Raw genomic sequence first — 18,514 nt, 5'->3', positions numbered from 1 at the left:
GTAGATGTTTTTCAAGTTGTGTCGATGTAGTGTAGTGGTGCTCCGGAGTGGCGCAGTTGTCTAAGGCACTGCATCTCAAGAGGAGTCACTGCAATCCCTGGTTTGAATCCAGGCTGCATCACATCCGGTTGTGATTGGGAGTCCCATAGAGCAGCGCACAATTGGCATCTTACAGTGACGGCCAAAGTAGGCCATCACTGTAAATAAGAATTTGTTCTTAACTGACTTGCCTAGTTAAATATATATATTAAGACAGTAACTAAAGGCTACAATGGGTCCTTTATAATGGGCCTGGAGAAAGATATTCAAATGTTTGTTTCCTGGTTTGACGTTAAAATCACACGTCATGAATACTGTGTGGCTAGTCGTGCCCCTGCAGTGCCTGGTGGTACCTTGTGTCAGCATCTCTCCAACCCACTAGCGCTGGGCTGAAACTGCACTGTCTCTTGCGGTAAGAAGCCTAAATAAAATAACACGTTTTGGTAGGGCATTTTACAGAAAATGCATGGAAATATTTGTGTGTTTGTTACCTAATTTATTAACGAATGTTTATTTTTTTATTGAACAAAAGTTACAGCACTTTACAAAACTCACTATAGAAGTATAAACCCATTTAATTGTATGTATTGTTTCACTAGGCTATTGATCCAGAATAATAGCCTCCTTGTCCACCCTATAAATTAGATTCTATTGACCTTGATTTTTTTTAAAGTCAAAACTACTATTTCAATGTCACTCTGCAGACGTCATATCTCATTTGCAGCATAGGCTACGAGATTTAGTTCATTTCACCCAGACTTTCTATTTATAGTAGGCCTATAAATTGTGGAACCGGTTGACCGTCATATTTCATTGTATCCTTTTCATTTTATCTAAAAGATAATAGGCTATATCAATACTTATATTAAGGTTTTATTATTTCCATAAATAATAATCAAATCATACTTTGAGATGTGCGAGTGGAAACGTCAGGACTGATGGATGACACCGTGAACTCTGCCGCAAGCGGCGCTGCGGATTTTCCAGTGGCAGCATCAGACAATAGCACAGCGAGGAGGCAGCATCGGGCTCCCTCGCCGACCAAAATCCGGGAATGCGCCTCAAAACCGGCCCAGAAATGCTCCAGCAGATCCAAAAATATAGTTTCCAAAGGAGGATCGAGGAATAAGGTGGTAAACGAGGGGCTTAAGACCGCTGTCGTGAGGGAGAAGGAGATCGAGAAATGCGACGTGGAAGCTTTTCACTCGGATGGTGCTGAAACCGATGCTGTCAATTGCAATGCAAAGAAGGCGGATGCTAGCAGAGAGGAAGGTACGGAGGAGATATTTCACCAGCCGATAGATTCTCAAACCCGTCGTTCCTCGTTACGTTTATCCTGCCTCAAAGGCGAGTCTTCCCAACATATTGAGTCATACCGGCCAGACGGCTCCAGCACCGCGGGTTCGGTGAAAGGGAAAGCGAAGAAGCGGGGAGGGGAGGCAGTGACAGCATCAGCAGGCTACAGCAGGAATAGAAGCGGGGAATACTTGGGCTGCGTGCCGGGCCTTGGTCTGTGGAGCGGGGGTTGCTTGCAGACTGAACTCATCCACTTCCACCTACATAAGAAATTGAAGAGAAGCGTCAGTAAGATGCACACCAAGGCAGAAAGGGCTCCGGGCGCGGAGGCCTCGGCCGAGACGGAACCGGCTACAGAGGCCATAGAGGCGGAGCCCGTGACACAGCAAGACGAGGGCCCGGAGGACGAGCTGGAGAGACTGGTGGATGAGAATGAAGATCTCAAGGTTTGGCATCACTGACATACAATTCATTATGTTCAATGTATGCAAACACATTGTTGGTATGGACCACTTTTTGTTTGATAAGATTGGGGAATAGGCCTGATTTCACAATCAAAGTTTGGCACTGACATAGCCCTATGCTCATATAATGCGTTTAATGCATGCTTAATGAACTATTATCCATAGTAGTCCTAAGTGAAAAGGTAGACTTATTTCGTGTTTGAGGATAACACTGCAACTGAGTTTGTATTGCTGACTGTATACCAGGCATATTCCCCAAGGTTTATCATTAGGCTTACACTGGAAAACTGTATGTTGATACAATGAAGCAAGCATCTTTTTTAGCCCACAAGTAGTCTAACTGAACAGTTATTATTCTTTCCATAACATTACAAAGAACGGATGTATAAATGTGTCTACTTCCCTTGGTTTGTTATTGATGTTTGCGAAAGCTATATGATTTAGGTAGGCCTATATCTTACACAAGCCAAACCCTTCCTCCCTATTCAGAACAATAAAAAGCACCATCCTGTGTTTAGCCTACTTCTAATCATTGATTGACATACAGATGTAGGATCTTAATTTGAGCCAGTTTGCTACAGCAGGAAAGTAATTCTGCAGCAACAGGAAATGTGAATTGTTATGTGGATTATAATTAATGGACATTTTTGTAGGGGTTGATACATTTTACAAAAGGCATAATCAAGTCTGAAATTTCTAAGTGGAAATTACAAACTTTAGAAGCCTTTTTAAACCTCAAATACAGGACTTTTGCATTTTCTGCACAGCAGGACAGTTCTCCAGCAACAAGATGATCAAATTAAGATCCTGCATCTGTAATAATGACCCTATTGATCAGTTCAGATTAGTTTTTCCCTATCCAATTACATCATGTTCTGAGGACCTAAACACTCAACACCAATAACACTAAAGTGTGAGCCCCACGTACCCTGTAGGCTACCAGTGCCTGACTGACTGATCACTCCTATTGATGTCCCAGACGGAGATCGAGGAGATGAGGACGGAGATGGACGAGATGCGTGACACCTTCTACGAGGAGGACACGTGCCAGCTGCAGGAAATGAGGCGTGAGCTGGAGCGAGCCAATAAGAACTGCCGGATCCTCCAGTACCGGCTGAGGAAGGCTGAGAGGAAGAAGCTGCGCTACGCCCAGACAGGAGAAATCGACGAGGAACTACTGAGGAGCCTGGAGCAGGACCTGAAGGTAGGGAGGGAGGGAGGGAGGGAGGGTACGTAGGCTTGATATTTAAACAAATATATTTAATTAGTTAGTTGATGCGCTGTCCACTCACCTAGATAATTGAATCAATCAACTTTTAATCAATGTCCCTGATTCTGTATAATGCAGGTAGCGAAGGATGTGTCTGTGAGGCTCCACCATGAGCTGGAGAATGTGGAGGAGAAACGCACCAAGACAGAGGACGAGAATGAGAAACTGAGGCAGAAACTCATTGAGGTGGAGGTGACCAAACAGGCCCTTCAGAATGAGCTGGACAAAGTCAAGGAGGTAAAGAGCGCACACCCACAGTACACTATATAATCTATACAGCACATATATTGCTATAATACATATTACATAGGGTTATTCTGTTATTCAATTCCTAACAGTCACAGAAGAGAAGAGGAAGCAAGGAGGTCCAACGGTCTGACAAGAAGTCTGCCCAGACCCCAACAGAGGTGAGGGCTCAACATGAAATGGTTTTATCCTACAAAACAATAAAAAGTGATTTTGTTGCAAACACCAGCGAGAGTTGTGTCTGCTGTACTGTACATCTGAAATTCATCTTCTTTCCACTTCCCCCTCTCTCAGGACCACAACGAGGACCTCAAGTGCCAGCTGGCCTTCATCAAGGAGGAGGCCGTGTTGATGAGGAAGAAGACAGCTAAGATCGACAAGGAGAAGGACCGGCTGGAGGCGGAGCTACAGAAGTACCGCTCCTTCTACGGGGACCTAGACAGCCCCCACCCCAAGGGTGAGGCCGGGGGACCCCCCAGCACCCGTGAATCCGAGCTGAAGCTGCGTCTGCGTCTGGTGGAGGAGGAGGCTAACATCCTAGGGAGAAAGATTGTGGAGCTGGAGGTGAGAGAGACAGGATGTGATTCAGAGGGTTTGATGTAGGTTGTATGATGTATGTCATCAAAGAGACCAGGAAATAAGTTTGCACTTGGGAACACAACTGTTCCAAGCATTTCTGTTAGTTCGGTTCAGAAGCTGCTTTCAGAGAGAGGATGCTAGTGATTCATAACATAACTGATCAATCGTTTTTCATGTCATGTGTTTCCAGGTGGAGAACCGGGGACTGAGGGCCGAGCTGGACGACCTCAGGGGAGAAGGGGAGGGAGAAGGGGGGTCCGGTGGCGGGGCTGTGGGCAGGGTAGGAGTGGGCCGGGGCCATGGGGAGGCCATGACAGAGCTGAGGCAGCAGCTGCAGCTGGTGGAGGACGAGGCAGAATTACTGAGGAGGAACCTGGCAGATGCTGAGGATCACAACAAGAGGGTGATGGGAGAACTCAACAAGCTCAGGTTTAAGGCTGGGACCCACGAGGGAGGAGCGAGGCATGGAGGAGGGGTGGCAGGAGGAGGAGGAGTAAGCACAGAGAAGGCAGATGCACTGCAGGAAGAATTGAAGACGGCACGGCTACAGATTAATGATCTCAGTGGGAAGGTGGGATGGTTTTCCATGCGTTGTTTTCCCCCTTTATTTCTGTGACATAACATACATCGAAAGTATGGTATATGTTAAGCAAAAAATATATGGTCATAAACATAGCATGCCTCCTTCATCCTGTCCTCTTCTCTCTCCCCAGGTGATGCAGCTGCAGTATGAGAACCGTGTTCTGCTCTCCAACATGCAGCGCTACGACCTGGCCTCCCACCTGGCCCTGAGGGGGTGCACAAGCCCCCGGGACAGCGATGCAGACAGCGACGCGGGTGGGACCGGCCCAAGCGTGCACCGCGAGAGTGATGATGACTCCTCCTCCTCCCGTGTCCTGCCCCCGCACCGCAAACGCGAGGGCCCAGTGGGCGGGGAAAGTGACTCAGATGAGGTGCGGAACCAAACCCGCTGCCTCACACCCACCCGAGGACTCTACACACCGCCCCCAGAGGTCGCCACCCGCTTCCTGCCTCGCAGCCCACGGGATCGCCAGCAGATGATCGACATCCGGGTGGAGGCGGAGCATCTTGGCAGGACCATCGACCGGCTAATTGCCGACACAGCAACCATCATCGCAGAGGCGCGAGTGTATGTTTCCAATGGTGACCTGTATGGTCGAGGCAGCGGGGGTGAGGAGGAGGATGAGGGGGGGAGGATCAGGGAGCATGAGCTGCTGTACAGGATCAATGCCCAGATGAAGGCCTTCAGGAAGGAGCTACAGGGCTTCATAGACAGACTGGAGGTGCCCAAACCTGAGGACAGGGAGGAGGAACCACTTTCGGTAAGTGTGTGTGTGTGTGTGTGTGTGTGTGTGTGTGTGTGTGTGTGTGTGTGTGTGTGTGTGTGTGTGTGTGCGTGTGCGTGTGCGTGTGTGTGTGTTCATAAGCCAGAAAAGACCAGACATGTTAGCCTTCTACCCATTTTTTATTGATACAGGCTGGGTCTCTGTATTTAAGGTGTAGAATGAGGTCCAGCTTTAGCAGCATGTGGTTCTCTGTAAGTCTAAGCAGCCGTGCTGTAATCTTATTGTTAGGTTAAGTAGACTATCACTCTATTTGAGTGTGTGTTTTAATTAAAGAGACATAAGACCTGGCCATAAGCCACTTTCAGATATGGTTTGGCTGTATCAGCATAGTCTCTTCACGTGTCCCTGACCATTGAATATTCTGCTGAATCTATTTTCCTTCTTTCTCTGACCCTATTTTCCCTCTCGTTTCTCCTCCGTTGACACTCATGTTCTGTTCTTCCCCTGCCCAGATGTTTCAGCCCATAATTTTACTCATCCTCATACTAGTCTTATTCTCCTCCCTCTCCTATGCCACCATCTTTAAACTTGTCTTTCTGTTTACCCTTTTCTTCGTCCTGTGATCCCGCCTCAATAGCATAGCCACATCCTTTGTTTGTTTGTTTCTGTTGATTTTTACATTCGTTGTCAAGGTCAATGCACAGGAGCCTCCCTATTCAAGCACAGGCCACAGTCACATAACTGGATATACAGTATGCTTATGTTCAACGCTGGAGACTACATTACCCACTACCCACCACTTCCTTCATCACCCCAAGTAAAGGTGAGTTGGCTAATGACACCTGTTTTGCCCAATTCCAAAATCAAACCCAATAGCCATGAAGGTAGGCCACCACCTTACCATCTAAGGTAGCCTAGTAGATAAGAAATGTACCCTCTGATAGGCAAGGTGGAATTTCATCCTCATTGTTTACACAAGTGTAAAATATCAGATTTTAAACAAACATAATAGGGACAATGCAGCTGAAGGATGTTTGCCCCCAACAACATCTTATTTTGTAACAGATTGTGACAGTGCTGTGTTATAGTCTTTTTCAGATTTAGCCTATAGGCCTACATTAATCAACGATTATGCTGCTTTTACCTCAAAAAGGTAAGAACAAATGAGTTTTCTCTCCTTCCTGTCCCCATACTCATTCTGGTAAATGAACGAGGAATGAGTAGGCTAGCTCCTATACTGAGGAAGAACGGGTGACCAGTGTCTTCCGGAAATCGTACCAATAGATTTGAGTCAATAACACGGTCACACAAAAGGTTCATATCACCTTAGTCTGAGGATTCCCACATTCCTATCCACACCAAATATATTTTGGTTTTGAGCTATCAGATGCGTTTTGCAACGCTTCTTGTTTATGTCGACAAGTGTCAGTAATCTATTTGGGTCAGAACCGAGCGGGGATCGAATGACGCGGGCGGTGATATTGTGCAACCTTCACCAACAGCAAATTGACAATATGAAAACAAATAAACTGTAAAATAGTGGTGAAATAGGATCAAAGTAACTGCCAACCCGCCAGACATCCAGTTTTGCGGCGTAGCCTTTCAAATAAAAATATTAGCGCAGTTGTCACATATCGGTAGTCTACATTTTGGCATTATAAATTGTAAACAATTACGAGTAGCTTGGAGTCACAAGACGAAATCTGCCAAGCACCCCAAAGCGGAGTAGCAACAGGGGTGCCAATTGGCTCAGAGAACGGCAGCTAAAATAGCTATGTAAACACTTTCCCTCTCTCCATTGCTTTGTAATTATAGACGGGATGGTGGTGAAGACAGTCGTGCTAGAATACATTTGACATTATCATTCTTGATCCTGGCCCCAGTGACGCGGCGTAAATACCAGACGCACTATAAAGGCAGGGTCCCCCTCTGGAACAGAAGTTGTTTACCCTGGGGGGAAAAAGGCACCTGCTCCGGATTTAACCCCGCTGCCTAGGCGTGACAAGAGAGAGCTTCTTTAAATCCAATCCGTGCGACTTTACGTAATAAAGAGTGGAGGCAATCGAAAGGGAGAGCTGCGGAAGAGGGGAGCAGAACCGCCCCCGGGCAGACACACAGCTTGCGAGTTAAAGAGAGGGTCACTGTGAAGACCTTGGCTAGACTAAAATCTGGATTCATTTTCTGCTATTATTTATTATACGTATCTGCCACTGCAATATACCTCCAGTGATTGGCAATAAAATCGTCAAGGAAGATATTGCACAGCCAGGTAAGGCCACACGCAGAAGTGAATATTTGATTTATTTCGTGGATATATATAGAGCGTTCCATTAAGTTTTGTTGTACGCATTGTTTTACCCATAAGGCTAATTGCGCATCTATACAACTTTGGTTTCTATCAACATAATCATTGGACAGAGGTAAAACATTGTAAAATATAACCTTGCAGATCCACTGTGGGCTTTGTGTATTGGGTCACATTTGATCAACCTGTGCCTTCCTTATGGTCCTTTTTTTACGCGTCTCCAAATAGGTTGCATTTGGCCATGTGGGGATTTCTTTATTAGACACCTATTAATATAAAAACATACGCCATGCACATTTATTCTCTCTCTCTCTCTTCCTCCCTCCCTCCAAGTTTCCAATGCATAGTTACAGGTTTATAAATATATCCGTACTCTTACATTGGTGTTGGTGTTCGGTACTTTCGAGGGGGTAATCGCACTTAATCTATAACATTCGTTGATAGCAAACCATCTCCCTTGTAAATGTACTGGATGTACTGTAATAAATCACTGCAGCGATAGGCCTACGGAAACCTATGAAAGCCATGCCAATATTGTGTGGCATATGGTCAATTTTCTAGAGGTGAGTTGGTAATGCTGCCAAGTTGGCACTGACCTTATCTTTTAGCGTTGACACAGAGGGCACAAATCCCCATTGTGCGCAATGTGTGAACATTTGAAAAATGAGGAATGCATGTACATTAAAATGGGTAATGGCTGCGGGATATGTGCATGCCCCTGAAGTTGAAACGTATCCCAAATTCCACTCTAGAAAATGATGAAGGACATAGGGAAGGGTAGTCTGGTTGCCGTCTCTGATCAGCTATAACATTCCACTCCTTGCCAGTCCTATCATTTGCCAAATGACAGGAGTGGCAAGGAGTGGAATGTTAGCTAAAAAGATTGGTACCCAGACTAAGAGAAGGGTTGGAGCAGAGGGGATGGTGACCAAGAGCCAAACAGTGAGGTTGTCACAAGCAGAGTTGGGGTAGTGAACTACATGTAGTAATTGAACTACATTTTGCAATAGCTTGGTGGAATTTTAACTAAATTCAAATCTTGGTAGTGTTTTCAGTAGTTAATTGCTTTTTTGCCAGGTAGTGGTGTAGCTAACTACTGGAACTACACACTACTTTTTTTGCTAAAATTGAAGAAAATATGGGTGAAGTAGACAAGAATTTCCTGTATTTTTCGGCATCGAACTTACCTAATTTTCACTTGAAAATAAATGACACATTCGGTTAACAACTGACTCCAGAGGGATCTAATCTTACATTTTGTAGTCTATGACATTTCATATTTAGATATGATCATTTATCACGAATGAATGAGAGGGCTTGCCCAAAATATCTGGCCTACAGGATGTGAAAGATTGGAATGTGCCAATTGCTTTGAATCTTTCCATGAAATCTGCTAAATGCATATAGAGACCCTTTGTTTATTGGTTGATGTCCACATGGCCAATGTCCTCTAGTTCTTCCATGTCTTATCGTCCACAATAATCATCTCTCTCGCTCTCTCTCCCCCTTTGCAGTTTTCCTCCAACATTTCCACACGTTGGTGACCCCATCAAGACAGAAAGACGCTAGGAAGTTGAAACAGAAAAAGAGAGGAAGTTAGGCAGTTGAAACAGAAGAAGTTTCTGACAGGAAGTAAGAAGCTGCTGCAGGAAGTGGCCCAAAATGGAGGCCATCGAACTACAGCACAGTCTGAAGCGATCTGGAAGGGGCTGGGGAACAGAGAGGGGGGAGCTTCTGGACAGCTTCGACTCAGAGATGCAGGAATGGGAGGACCAGCTGCAGGACATGCAGAGGAAGATAGAGGAGGTGAGGGGTCAACCACGGTCAGATACAGTCCAACATGCTCTTGCCCAGTTCTGACATGGTCAAACAGAATCCTAGGTAGAGTAATATTACCTGACATGGGGTTCACTACATCAGTAGTGTGAACATACTTGTGAATATTTTCACTTTGAGATAATGTCTTTCTCGTCTCACACTCTCGGTCGTTCCTGAAGAGTGTTTAACTGGTTGTGTGTGTGTGTCTTAAAATAAAGTGTTGGCAGCACACCCCTTCCTGCGACCCCATGCATTTCTGGACTAACGATACAGACACGCGTTAACAAGCTAATTAAACTGTGATGTGCTGACAGTCAGAACACACACACTGTGAAAGTTGATACTAATGAACGCATTAAAGGTTGGAGTGGCAAAGTAAGCACACACTCACTCCACCTGAAGTAGCAGATGTGCAGATTATAAAAAATAGTTGGGTTGTGTAACTGTTTTGGCATGGTGCGATGGATTGCGTAAACAAGGCCGGTTGACATTGTCATATGTACAGAAGGGTTTTGTGTACATATTGCTATACAGTGCTTTTGTATTGACATTTATGTTTTGGAATACGTCTACGTTGTAAGTGTAAGGAATTGTTGTATGTATAAAACTTGTGTTCATGTTGTAAATGTAGTCTTGATAATCATCATAATGTTTATGCGCATATTTCAGCTTTACAATGAGGTGCAGGCTCGTAGAGGTGGAAATGATGTCACCATGGACAACAGCAAAAATGATAGGATGATTGATTTCGGCCGTGGGCATCATGACAACGGCTTCTGTGACCCGTATGGCAGCCACATCAACGCCACCAAGGACCACCCCAGTGTTGTAGACGGTTTTAATCACGGCCCCAACGGTTACGGCTACCCCGTCAACCATCAGAATGGCGGCTATGGTTATCCCCATAGCAACAGTGCAGGGGAACTTGGAGACTTGTTGCAGGATTATTTTGGACATGGTCACGGAAAGACCCGGAAGACCAACTCAGCTATCAACAATGTGAGTAGCTACAGTAACTAAGGGTTACAGTCAATAGGCAGCCCCATCCGGAAACAACTTTTATCCTATGACTCACCCCTTTGGTGTTTGCAGATGGGAAGAAATCTGATAGGTGAAAGCAATATGGTAGAATCTCCCCTTAGCTCATTGGAAGACTAGATGGGGCCAACACCATAATGATTACACCTATTTGGTTCCTTCAAGTCTGCCAGCACTGGAGGGGCAGGGGATAGGCAGGGTTGTTTTCAGGAATATTAATATAAATAGATTACATAGAACTGGCATGGCTTCATACTCCACTGGAAATTGCATCAGCCATGCCAGTGTGGCTGCACAGCTGAATTTGATATACTGTATCTATGATATTTGCACTATTTTGCTTCACTGATTATTTTCCCTCCCAGGTAACCCTTGTCCCACTTCTCTCTCAGCATCTCAAGGAGATCACTAAAGGGAGCCAGGATCAGTCTGTACACCAGGATGAGATGAAGAGGAGGCCTGTTGGGAATGAAAGGTAAGAGACCTTTCATACAGACATCATTTTGTGAAGTTCATTTTGAGAAAATAATTTTGAGAGTTCAATCCACCTATGCAATTCCTTATTTTAGTTATCTTACTGATGACATTTTTTGCTTGTTGATCTGTTTTAGGATTAGTAAGGTGTGGTTTGCGGACGAGGAGTCTGAGAACAGGAAGAACAGGGTGTCACACAGAAAGAGTTCCCCTTGCAGGGACCTTAACAAGGAGAACACAGGGGCCAATCCCCCCCTCAGACAGAGAGAAGGTCCTCCCATACCCCCCCGATCCACCTCCCAGATGGCCCCTCCCGACACCTTCTCCCCAGCCCTGGACAGGAAGTCCAATGCCCCTGGGGTCCTTGTGGACAGGAAGTGTGGTAGCCCCTCGGTCCTCAGGAAGTTTGGAGCCATGCTCCAGGAAAACGAGGGCAAAACCCTCACTGATACCGGAGTGGTGACCAACCAGGTGCCTACCGAGAACAAGTGCCCCACCTCCATCTGTCAGCACAAAGGGCTGGGCGGCAGCAGGACGACTGGGCGCGTGCCTGTCCAGAAGTGCCAAGCCGATTCCGTCGTGCTGACAGCGAGGATGGACTGCAGCCAAGAACGAGGGGCAGTGAGAGACTTTAGGAGAGAGAGCCAGCTGGGTGAGGGTAGAGGCACCTCAATGGGTAGCTATGCTCACCCTAAAGGACTCCATGCAGGGGGTCAGAGGAGGATCCAGGTAGGAGGCAGCCCCAAGCCCAAAGCAAGGGCTCTCGGCAGGGCAGACAGAGACATGGGTCTGGTCCAGGGGGAGAGGGCCAGGAGGCCTGCACCCCAGCCTGGGGAACCCAGAGTGGACTACAGGAACCTGAGTGGATCCTATGTTGGTGCTCAGATGATCCAGAGGGGAGGGCCAGTTGCAGGTCAGAAGAAGGACAATGGACTCATTGAGCTACTGGATATGCTGGACATTGAGCATGAGTACAGCTCCTGCCCCCAAGCCGCACAGACGGCCTACAGACAGGACACACAGCAGGTGAAATAGGCATAGCAAATAGTGCTTTGACGAACACACACACAGTCTTGACCTGACCAACTTGTATTGTTTCTCTCCAGATGAGCCCAGCCGACTCATTCCCAGCAACCCCCACGAGGAACTTCTCTCGTCCTGCTCGTCCAGCTAATCAACGTCCTCCATCCAGGTGGGCTTGCTGTGCCCCCACCGCCTTGATCTCTGCCCCCTCCGGCCCAATTTCCCACCCCCCAAACACCTTGGCACGCACTCCTAGCCCGATAGCAAGAACCCCAAGCCCCACCCTGAAGCAGCAATCTTTCTGCTCCTATTTGCTCCACACTGAGACTGCCATCATGTGAGAGACACCTGCCCCGCCCCCCTCTAAACCCTGCCTCCCCTCCCCCAATTCAACACACAGGACTCAGATGACATAGTCCTGCCCTCTCTGTAAATACTAAAGACTGTTCCTTCTATCTGGCTTTAAAAAAGTGCTTTAAGAGATTTTCTATGAGATTACCCACATGACTGTATATGTGTGGTCTATAAGAAACAGAATGGTTGACTCCTGTTTAGTCTCCGGTGTTACTGTGGCCTTCCCTTCTCCTGTGCCTAACTTCCTTACGTCTTCATTTCTTTCACTCTCTTAACTTCCCTTTCTTTCTTTCTTTCTTTCTTTCTTTCTTTCTTTCTTTCTTTCTTTCTTTCTTTCTTTTGTATTGGTGATTTTTGGATGGCTGTGTAAAATGTGATATAGCATGCCCCCCCTTACTTGCGGGTGCATGTCCCTTTATGTATGTAACTCAACCCTAATAAGTGCCATGTTGGCTTGTTTTTAAAATGGCCAACAAGTCAAGTCAGAGTTGATCCTGTCCTGTCAGCACAGCAGCAACATGCTAACTGTCTATAGTATGTTTTACTGTATCATATTATCAAAGTAACGCATTTGAAAATGTTCAAGTAACCATAGTGAGACATACAGTTATGACTATGTGATGCTTTTCATGTCCTTTTTTCTCTCTTGATAAGAAATAAACACGACAGTGCTTTGACGAACTGACTCCAGCTATCTTTGGAATTGCATCCCCATGATTTGTATTGTTTGATTTGTGCCTGTTCTTTCATTGGTTGGTGGTGACATGGTGTTGCTACTTCCATGTATCAACACTACTAACTGAAACAATCCTGAGTGCCACTAAACATTGAAAGCAACTAGCTCAGCTACTACTGTTCAGGGGAGTCAGCTACTTTAGGTCTCAGGGAAGGTGACATCAATGCCTGAGGCCAAGCTAACTATGACTAGCTGACATATTCTACATTAGCTGGAGCTGAATGAAGGCAAGAGGGGGAGGAAGCTTCTCCCTTGCCAAATACACAACCGTTCAAAAGTTTGGGGTCACTTAGAAATGTCCTTGTTTTTGCAAGAAAAGCTAAGAAATGTGTCCATTAATATAACATCAAATTGATCAGAAATACAGTGTAGACATTATTAATGTTGTAAATGACTATTGTAGCTGGAAACGGCAGATTTTTTATGGAATATCTACATAGGCGTACAGAGGCCCATTATCAGCAACCATCACTCCTGTGTTCCAATGGAATGTTGTGTTAGCTTATCCAAGTTTATCATTTTAAAAGGCTAATTGATCATTAGAAACCCTTTTGCAATTATGTTAGCAAAGCTGAAAGCTGTCGTGCTGATTAAAGAAGCAATACAACTGGCCTTCTTTAGACGAGTTGAGTATCTGGAGCATCAGCATTCCTGCTCAGTTGTGCACTGGGGCCTCCCTCTCCTCTTTCTATTCTGGTTAGTGCCAGTTTGCGCTGTTCTGTGAAGGGAGTAGTACACAGCGTTGTCCGAGATCTTCAGTTTCTTGGCAATTTCTCGCATGGAATGGCCTTCATTTCTCAGAACAAGAATAGACTGACGTCTTTCAGAAGAAAGTTCTTGTTTATGGCCATTTTGAGCCTGTAATGGAACCCACAAATACTGATGCTCCAGATACTCAACTAGTCTAAAGAAGGCCAGTTGTATTGCTTCTTTAATCAGAACAACAGTTTTAAGCTGTGCTAACATAATTGCAAAAGGGTTTTCTAATGACCAGTTAGCCTTTTAAAATGATAAACTTGGATTAGCTAACACAACATGTCACTGGAACACAGGAGTGATAGTTGCTGATAATGGGCCTCTGTACACCTATGTAGATATTCCATAAAAAATCTGCCGTTTCCAGCTACAATAGTCATTTACAACATTAACAATGTCTACACTGTATTTCTGATCAATTTGATGTTATTTTAATGGACAGAAAATAGTTTTTCTTTCAAAAACAAGGACATTTTTAAGTGACCTCAAACTTGTGTAGGTTCTGAGACAGCGGATGACAGGATTTTTGGTCAATCTGATCATGTAGAAGCATTATCTTCTTGGGAAAGACCACCACCTATGAAATCCCTATTTATGACCTGGTTACTACATGTAAACAACTCACTTTGACTAAACACTGAGTCAGTGCACAGTTATTTTTAATTAAAAAAATGTATTTAACCTTTATTTAACTATTTTATTTAACATACATTCTGGGCTAGATTTACTAACCGTTTGCACCATAAGTCATTGGTTTGCATCAGTGCAAAGTTTGCACCTGTCTCTTTCAACACTTTACTATATGATATCTACATATGGTAGTGAATGGTCAGCAAATAAGTCCCCATGACCATAATAATAGGGTTTATATTGTAGGATAGTGTCTCACTCTCTCCAACCCTGTTACCAGGCAGACTAACACAGACTGGGGTTGCGTGAGAAGACTATTGGGGGTCTATATTAGATGTGTTTTCATGCCCTGAGGTACTCTCCTCATAAAACTGCATGAACAACCAAGAGGCGGTTTGCCAACTTGTCTGCTGCCACTTTGTCTGCCATTCAAGACACACAGCAGGTGGGTCCTCTCTAACACACTTACATATTCACATACACACTCTCTCTCTCTCTTAGGCGCTAGAAGCAGAGCTGCCATATCTGTCGGCGCCATCTTACTACCTGTCTCGCTCTCTCTCTCTTTCTAACACACACACACACACACACACACACACACACACACACACACACACACACACACACACACACACACACACACACACACAGAGAGAGAGAGAGAGCAAGAGAGAGGTTCTCTCACACACACAAGGCAAGGGGAGGTAGCTACAGTAAGAAATGTCAGGGCTGTGAAATGTTAGGGCTGTAGGGGTACGGAAGTCCCTTGGCCCCACGACGCCTCAGCCTCGTCACCCAACCCCACTCTGAAATGTTGCCCCTCTGACTGAAATAGCAATCGTGACGCTGTTTTGGTGCCAGAAATCTTAGCCTGCTGCTGATGGAGGCATAAATAAAGAAGAGGGGTGTGTGCTGCTTGTTCTCTCTCTCTCTCTTTTTGTCTCCCTTTTTCTTCCTTTCTCAGCACTTTCATCTCTATCTCATCACTCTCTTTTCCCTCCCTCTCTATTGTACAGTTCTGGCCAAAAGTTTTGAGAATGACACAAATGTTAATTTTCTAAAAGTCTGCTGCCTCAGTTTGTATGATGGCAATTTGCATGTACTCCAGAATGTTATGAAGAGTGATCAGATGAATTGCAATTAATTGCAAAGTCCCTCTTTGCCATGCAAATGAACTGAATCCCCCAAAAACATTTCCACTGCATTTCAGCCCTGCCACAAAAGGACCAGCTGACATCATGTCAGTGATTCTCTCGTTAACACAGGTGTGATTGTTGACGAGGACAAGGCTGGAGATTACTCTGTCATACTGATTGAGTTCGAATAACAGACTGGAAGCTTCAAAAGGAGGGTGGTGCTTGGAATCATTGTTCTTCCTCTGTTAGCCATGGTTACCTGCAAGGAAACACGTGCCGTCATCATTGCTTTGCACAAAAAGGGCTTCACAGGCAAGGATATTGCTGCCAGTAAGATTGCACCTAAATCAACCATTTATCGGATTATCAAGAACTTCAAGGAGAGCGGTTCAATTGTTGTGAAGAAGGCTTCAGGGCGCCCAAGAAAGTCCAGTAAGCGCCAGGACCGTCGCCTAAAGTTGATTCAGCTGCGGGATCGGGGCACCACCAGTACAGAGCTTGCTCAGGAATGGCAGCAGGCAGGTGTGAGTGCATCTGCACGCACAGTGAGGCGAAGACTTTTGGAGGATGGCCTGGTGTCAAGAAGGGCAGCAAAGAAGCCACTTCTCTCCAGGAAAAACATCAGGGATAGACTGATATTCTGCAAAAGGTACAGGGATTGGACTGCTGAGGACTGGGGTAAAGACATTTTCTCTGATGAATCCCCTTTCCGATTGTTTGGGGCATCCGGAAAAAAGCTTGTACAGAGAAGACAAAGTGAGCTCTACCATCAGTCCTGTGTCATGCCAACAGTAAAGCATCCTGAGACCATTCATGTGTGGGGTTTCTTCTCAGCCAAGGGAGTGGGCTCACTCACAATTTTGCCTAAGAACACAGCCATGAATAAAGAATGGTACCAACACATCCTCCGAGAGCAACTTCTCCCAACCATCCAGGAACAGTTTGGTGACGAACAATGACTTTTCCAGCATGATGGAGCACCTTGCCATAAGGCAAAAGTGATAACTAAGTGGCTCGGGGAACAAAACATCGATATTTTGGGTCCATGGCCAGGAAACTCCCCAGACCTTAATCCCATTGAGTACTTGTGGTTAATCCTCAAGAGGTGGGTGGACAAACAAAAACCCACAAATTCTGACAAACTCCAAGCATTGATTATGCAAGGATGGGCTGCCATCAGTCAGGATGTGGTCCAGAAGTTAATTGACAGCATGCCAGGGCGGTTTGCAGAGGTCTTGAAAAAGAAGGGTCAACACTGCAAATATTGAGTCTTTGCATCAACTTCATGTAATTGTCAATAAAAGCCTTTGACACGTATGAAATGCTTGTAAATTATACTTCAGTATTCTATAGTAACATCTGGCAAAAATATCTAAAGACACTGAAGCAGCAAACTTGGTGAAAATTAATATTTGTGTCATTCTCAAAACTTTTGGCCACGACTGTATATGTACACTTCCCAGTCCCTTTTTAGCCCCTCTCTCACATCTCTGTACCAATTCTCCCAGCTTGTTTCTTTTTCTTCGTGTTCACCCTTTTTTCTATCTCTCCTCATCTCTCCATTTTCATTTTCTATATCTCTATCCTCATGCTTACTCTCTCTCTTATCCCAGCTAGGTATTTCTTTCTCTCTCTCTGCCCCACATTGCCTGTGTGTCTGACTGTGTGTAAATGACAGGGAAGCTCACAGGTTGGCACCTCCCTGGGCCCACACTGGGATATCTTAACAAGGCATCCCGTCAGCCATCAATCCCAGGTCCTGTTTAGGCCTGTTTAGGCCCCCCACTGGATCAGAGCTTCTTTATTTCTTATGTCTACACCTTTCTCTTTCCCTCACTACCTTTCCCTCACAATTCCTCTCTTTCTCTCCCCCTCACTTCCTAATTCTATATTTTTCATCTCCCTCTTCCTCTCTGTCTGTCTTTCTCTTCCTTTCTTCCTGCCTCTCTCTCTCCCTTTCTGACTACCTCTCTCGCCCTCTTTCCTGGCCCATGGCCTAATGAAGGACAGAAACAGACAGGCTGACGGCACACTGTGTTCCCTGCTGAGTACTTGTGTGTAGGAGCGGGAGGAGTAGCGGTGGGCACATGACCAACCCAGAGGGGAACAGAACAGTAAAGGCCTATGGTAGCCATGGTCACATTGACCTCACCACAGGCCTTTTGGCCACACCAAGTTATCACACTGTAACCCCTGGGTACATATACCCCATCATAAAAGCCTTTTACATAACCCTGCAAAAGAGCAAGAGTATGCAGGTATGCAAACACACACACACATACATACACACATTACAGTGAGCTCCAAAAGTATTGGGACAGTGAGTTTTGGTTTTGGCTCTGTACTCCAGCACTTTGGATTTGAAATGATACAATTTCTATGAGGTTTAACTGCAGACTGCGAGCTTTAATTGGAGGGTATTTCTATCCATATCGGGTGAACCGTTTACAAATTACAGCACTTTTTGTACATAGTCCCCCCATTTTAGGGAACCAAAAGTACTGTGTCGTGTATTAAAGGAGTATGAAGTTTAGTATTTGGTCCCATATTCATAGCACGCAATGACTACAACAAACTTGTGATTCTACAAATTTGGTGGATGCATTTGCTGTTTGATTTGGTTGTTTCAGATTATTTTATTATAAATAAGAATATAATATGTTTCTAAACACTTCTACATTAATGTGGATGCTACCATGATTATGGATAATCCTGAATGAACTGTGAATAATGATGAGTGAGAAAGTTACAGACGCACAAACATCATACCCCCAAGACATGCTAACCTCTCACCATTACAATAACAGGGAAGGTTAGCATTTTATATCATACCCCCAAGACATGCTAACCTCTCACCATTACAATAACAGGGGAGGTTAGCATTTTATATCATACCCCCAAGACATGCTAACCTCTCACCATTACAATAACAGGGGAGGTTAGCATTTTTGGGGGGTATGATATTTGTGCGTCTGTAAATACCCTCAAATTAAAGCTGACAGTCTGCAGTTTAACCTTATAGTCATTGTAAAGTGCTGGAATA

At 45.1% G+C, this 18,514-nt stretch overlaps 2 protein-coding genes across 6 annotated transcripts; both read left to right on the top strand.

Moving 5' to 3' along the window:
• The first annotated feature begins 402 nt into the window (after nt 1–402).
• Nucleotides 403–9,106, top strand: LOC115191425 (protein SOGA3-like). Of its 5 annotated transcripts, none has more exons than XR_003877669.1 (11): nt 404–451; nt 952–1,781; nt 2,779–3,003; nt 3,148–3,306; nt 3,408–3,476; nt 3,610–3,879; nt 4,085–4,465; nt 4,608–5,237; nt 5,894–6,024; nt 6,290–6,354; nt 9,021–9,078. XR_003877669.1 is itself a non-coding variant. In XM_029749280.1 (11 exons), exons 2-11 carry the CDS (start codon nt 978–980, stop codon nt 9,073–9,075), a joined length of 2,844 nt encoding a protein of 947 aa, XP_029605140.1. In that variant the 5' UTR covers nt 404–451; nt 952–977; the 3' UTR covers nt 9,076–9,078. The 5 variants fall into 5 exon arrangements, 4 of the variants coding, with proteins under 4 accessions (XP_029605146.1, XP_029605140.1, XP_029605156.1 ...); XM_029749280.1 differs by having other exon boundaries at nt 5,839–6,024; XM_029749286.1 differs by lacking the exon at nt 6,290–6,354 and having other exon boundaries at nt 403–451; nt 5,839–6,024; nt 9,021–9,106.
• On the top strand, nt 9,088–12,894 carry LOC115191459 (uncharacterized protein KIAA0408-like). The gene is made up of 5 exons (XM_029749309.1): nt 9,088–9,312; nt 9,994–10,323; nt 10,728–10,837; nt 10,974–11,862; nt 11,943–12,894. Exons 1-5 carry the CDS (start codon nt 9,169–9,171, stop codon nt 12,198–12,200), a joined length of 1,731 nt encoding a protein of 576 aa, XP_029605169.1. The 5' UTR covers nt 9,088–9,168; the 3' UTR covers nt 12,201–12,894.
• The last annotated feature ends 5,620 nt before the right edge of the window (nt 12,895–18,514 follow it).

This window comes from Salmo trutta, chromosome 1 (genome assembly GCF_901001165.1).
Source record: "Salmo trutta chromosome 1, fSalTru1.1, whole genome shotgun sequence".
Lineage (NCBI taxonomy): Eukaryota > Metazoa > Chordata > Actinopteri > Salmoniformes > Salmonidae > Salmo > Salmo trutta.
Note: the sequence above shows the minus strand (reverse complement) of the source record. Positions and strands in the feature narration are given on the sequence as shown.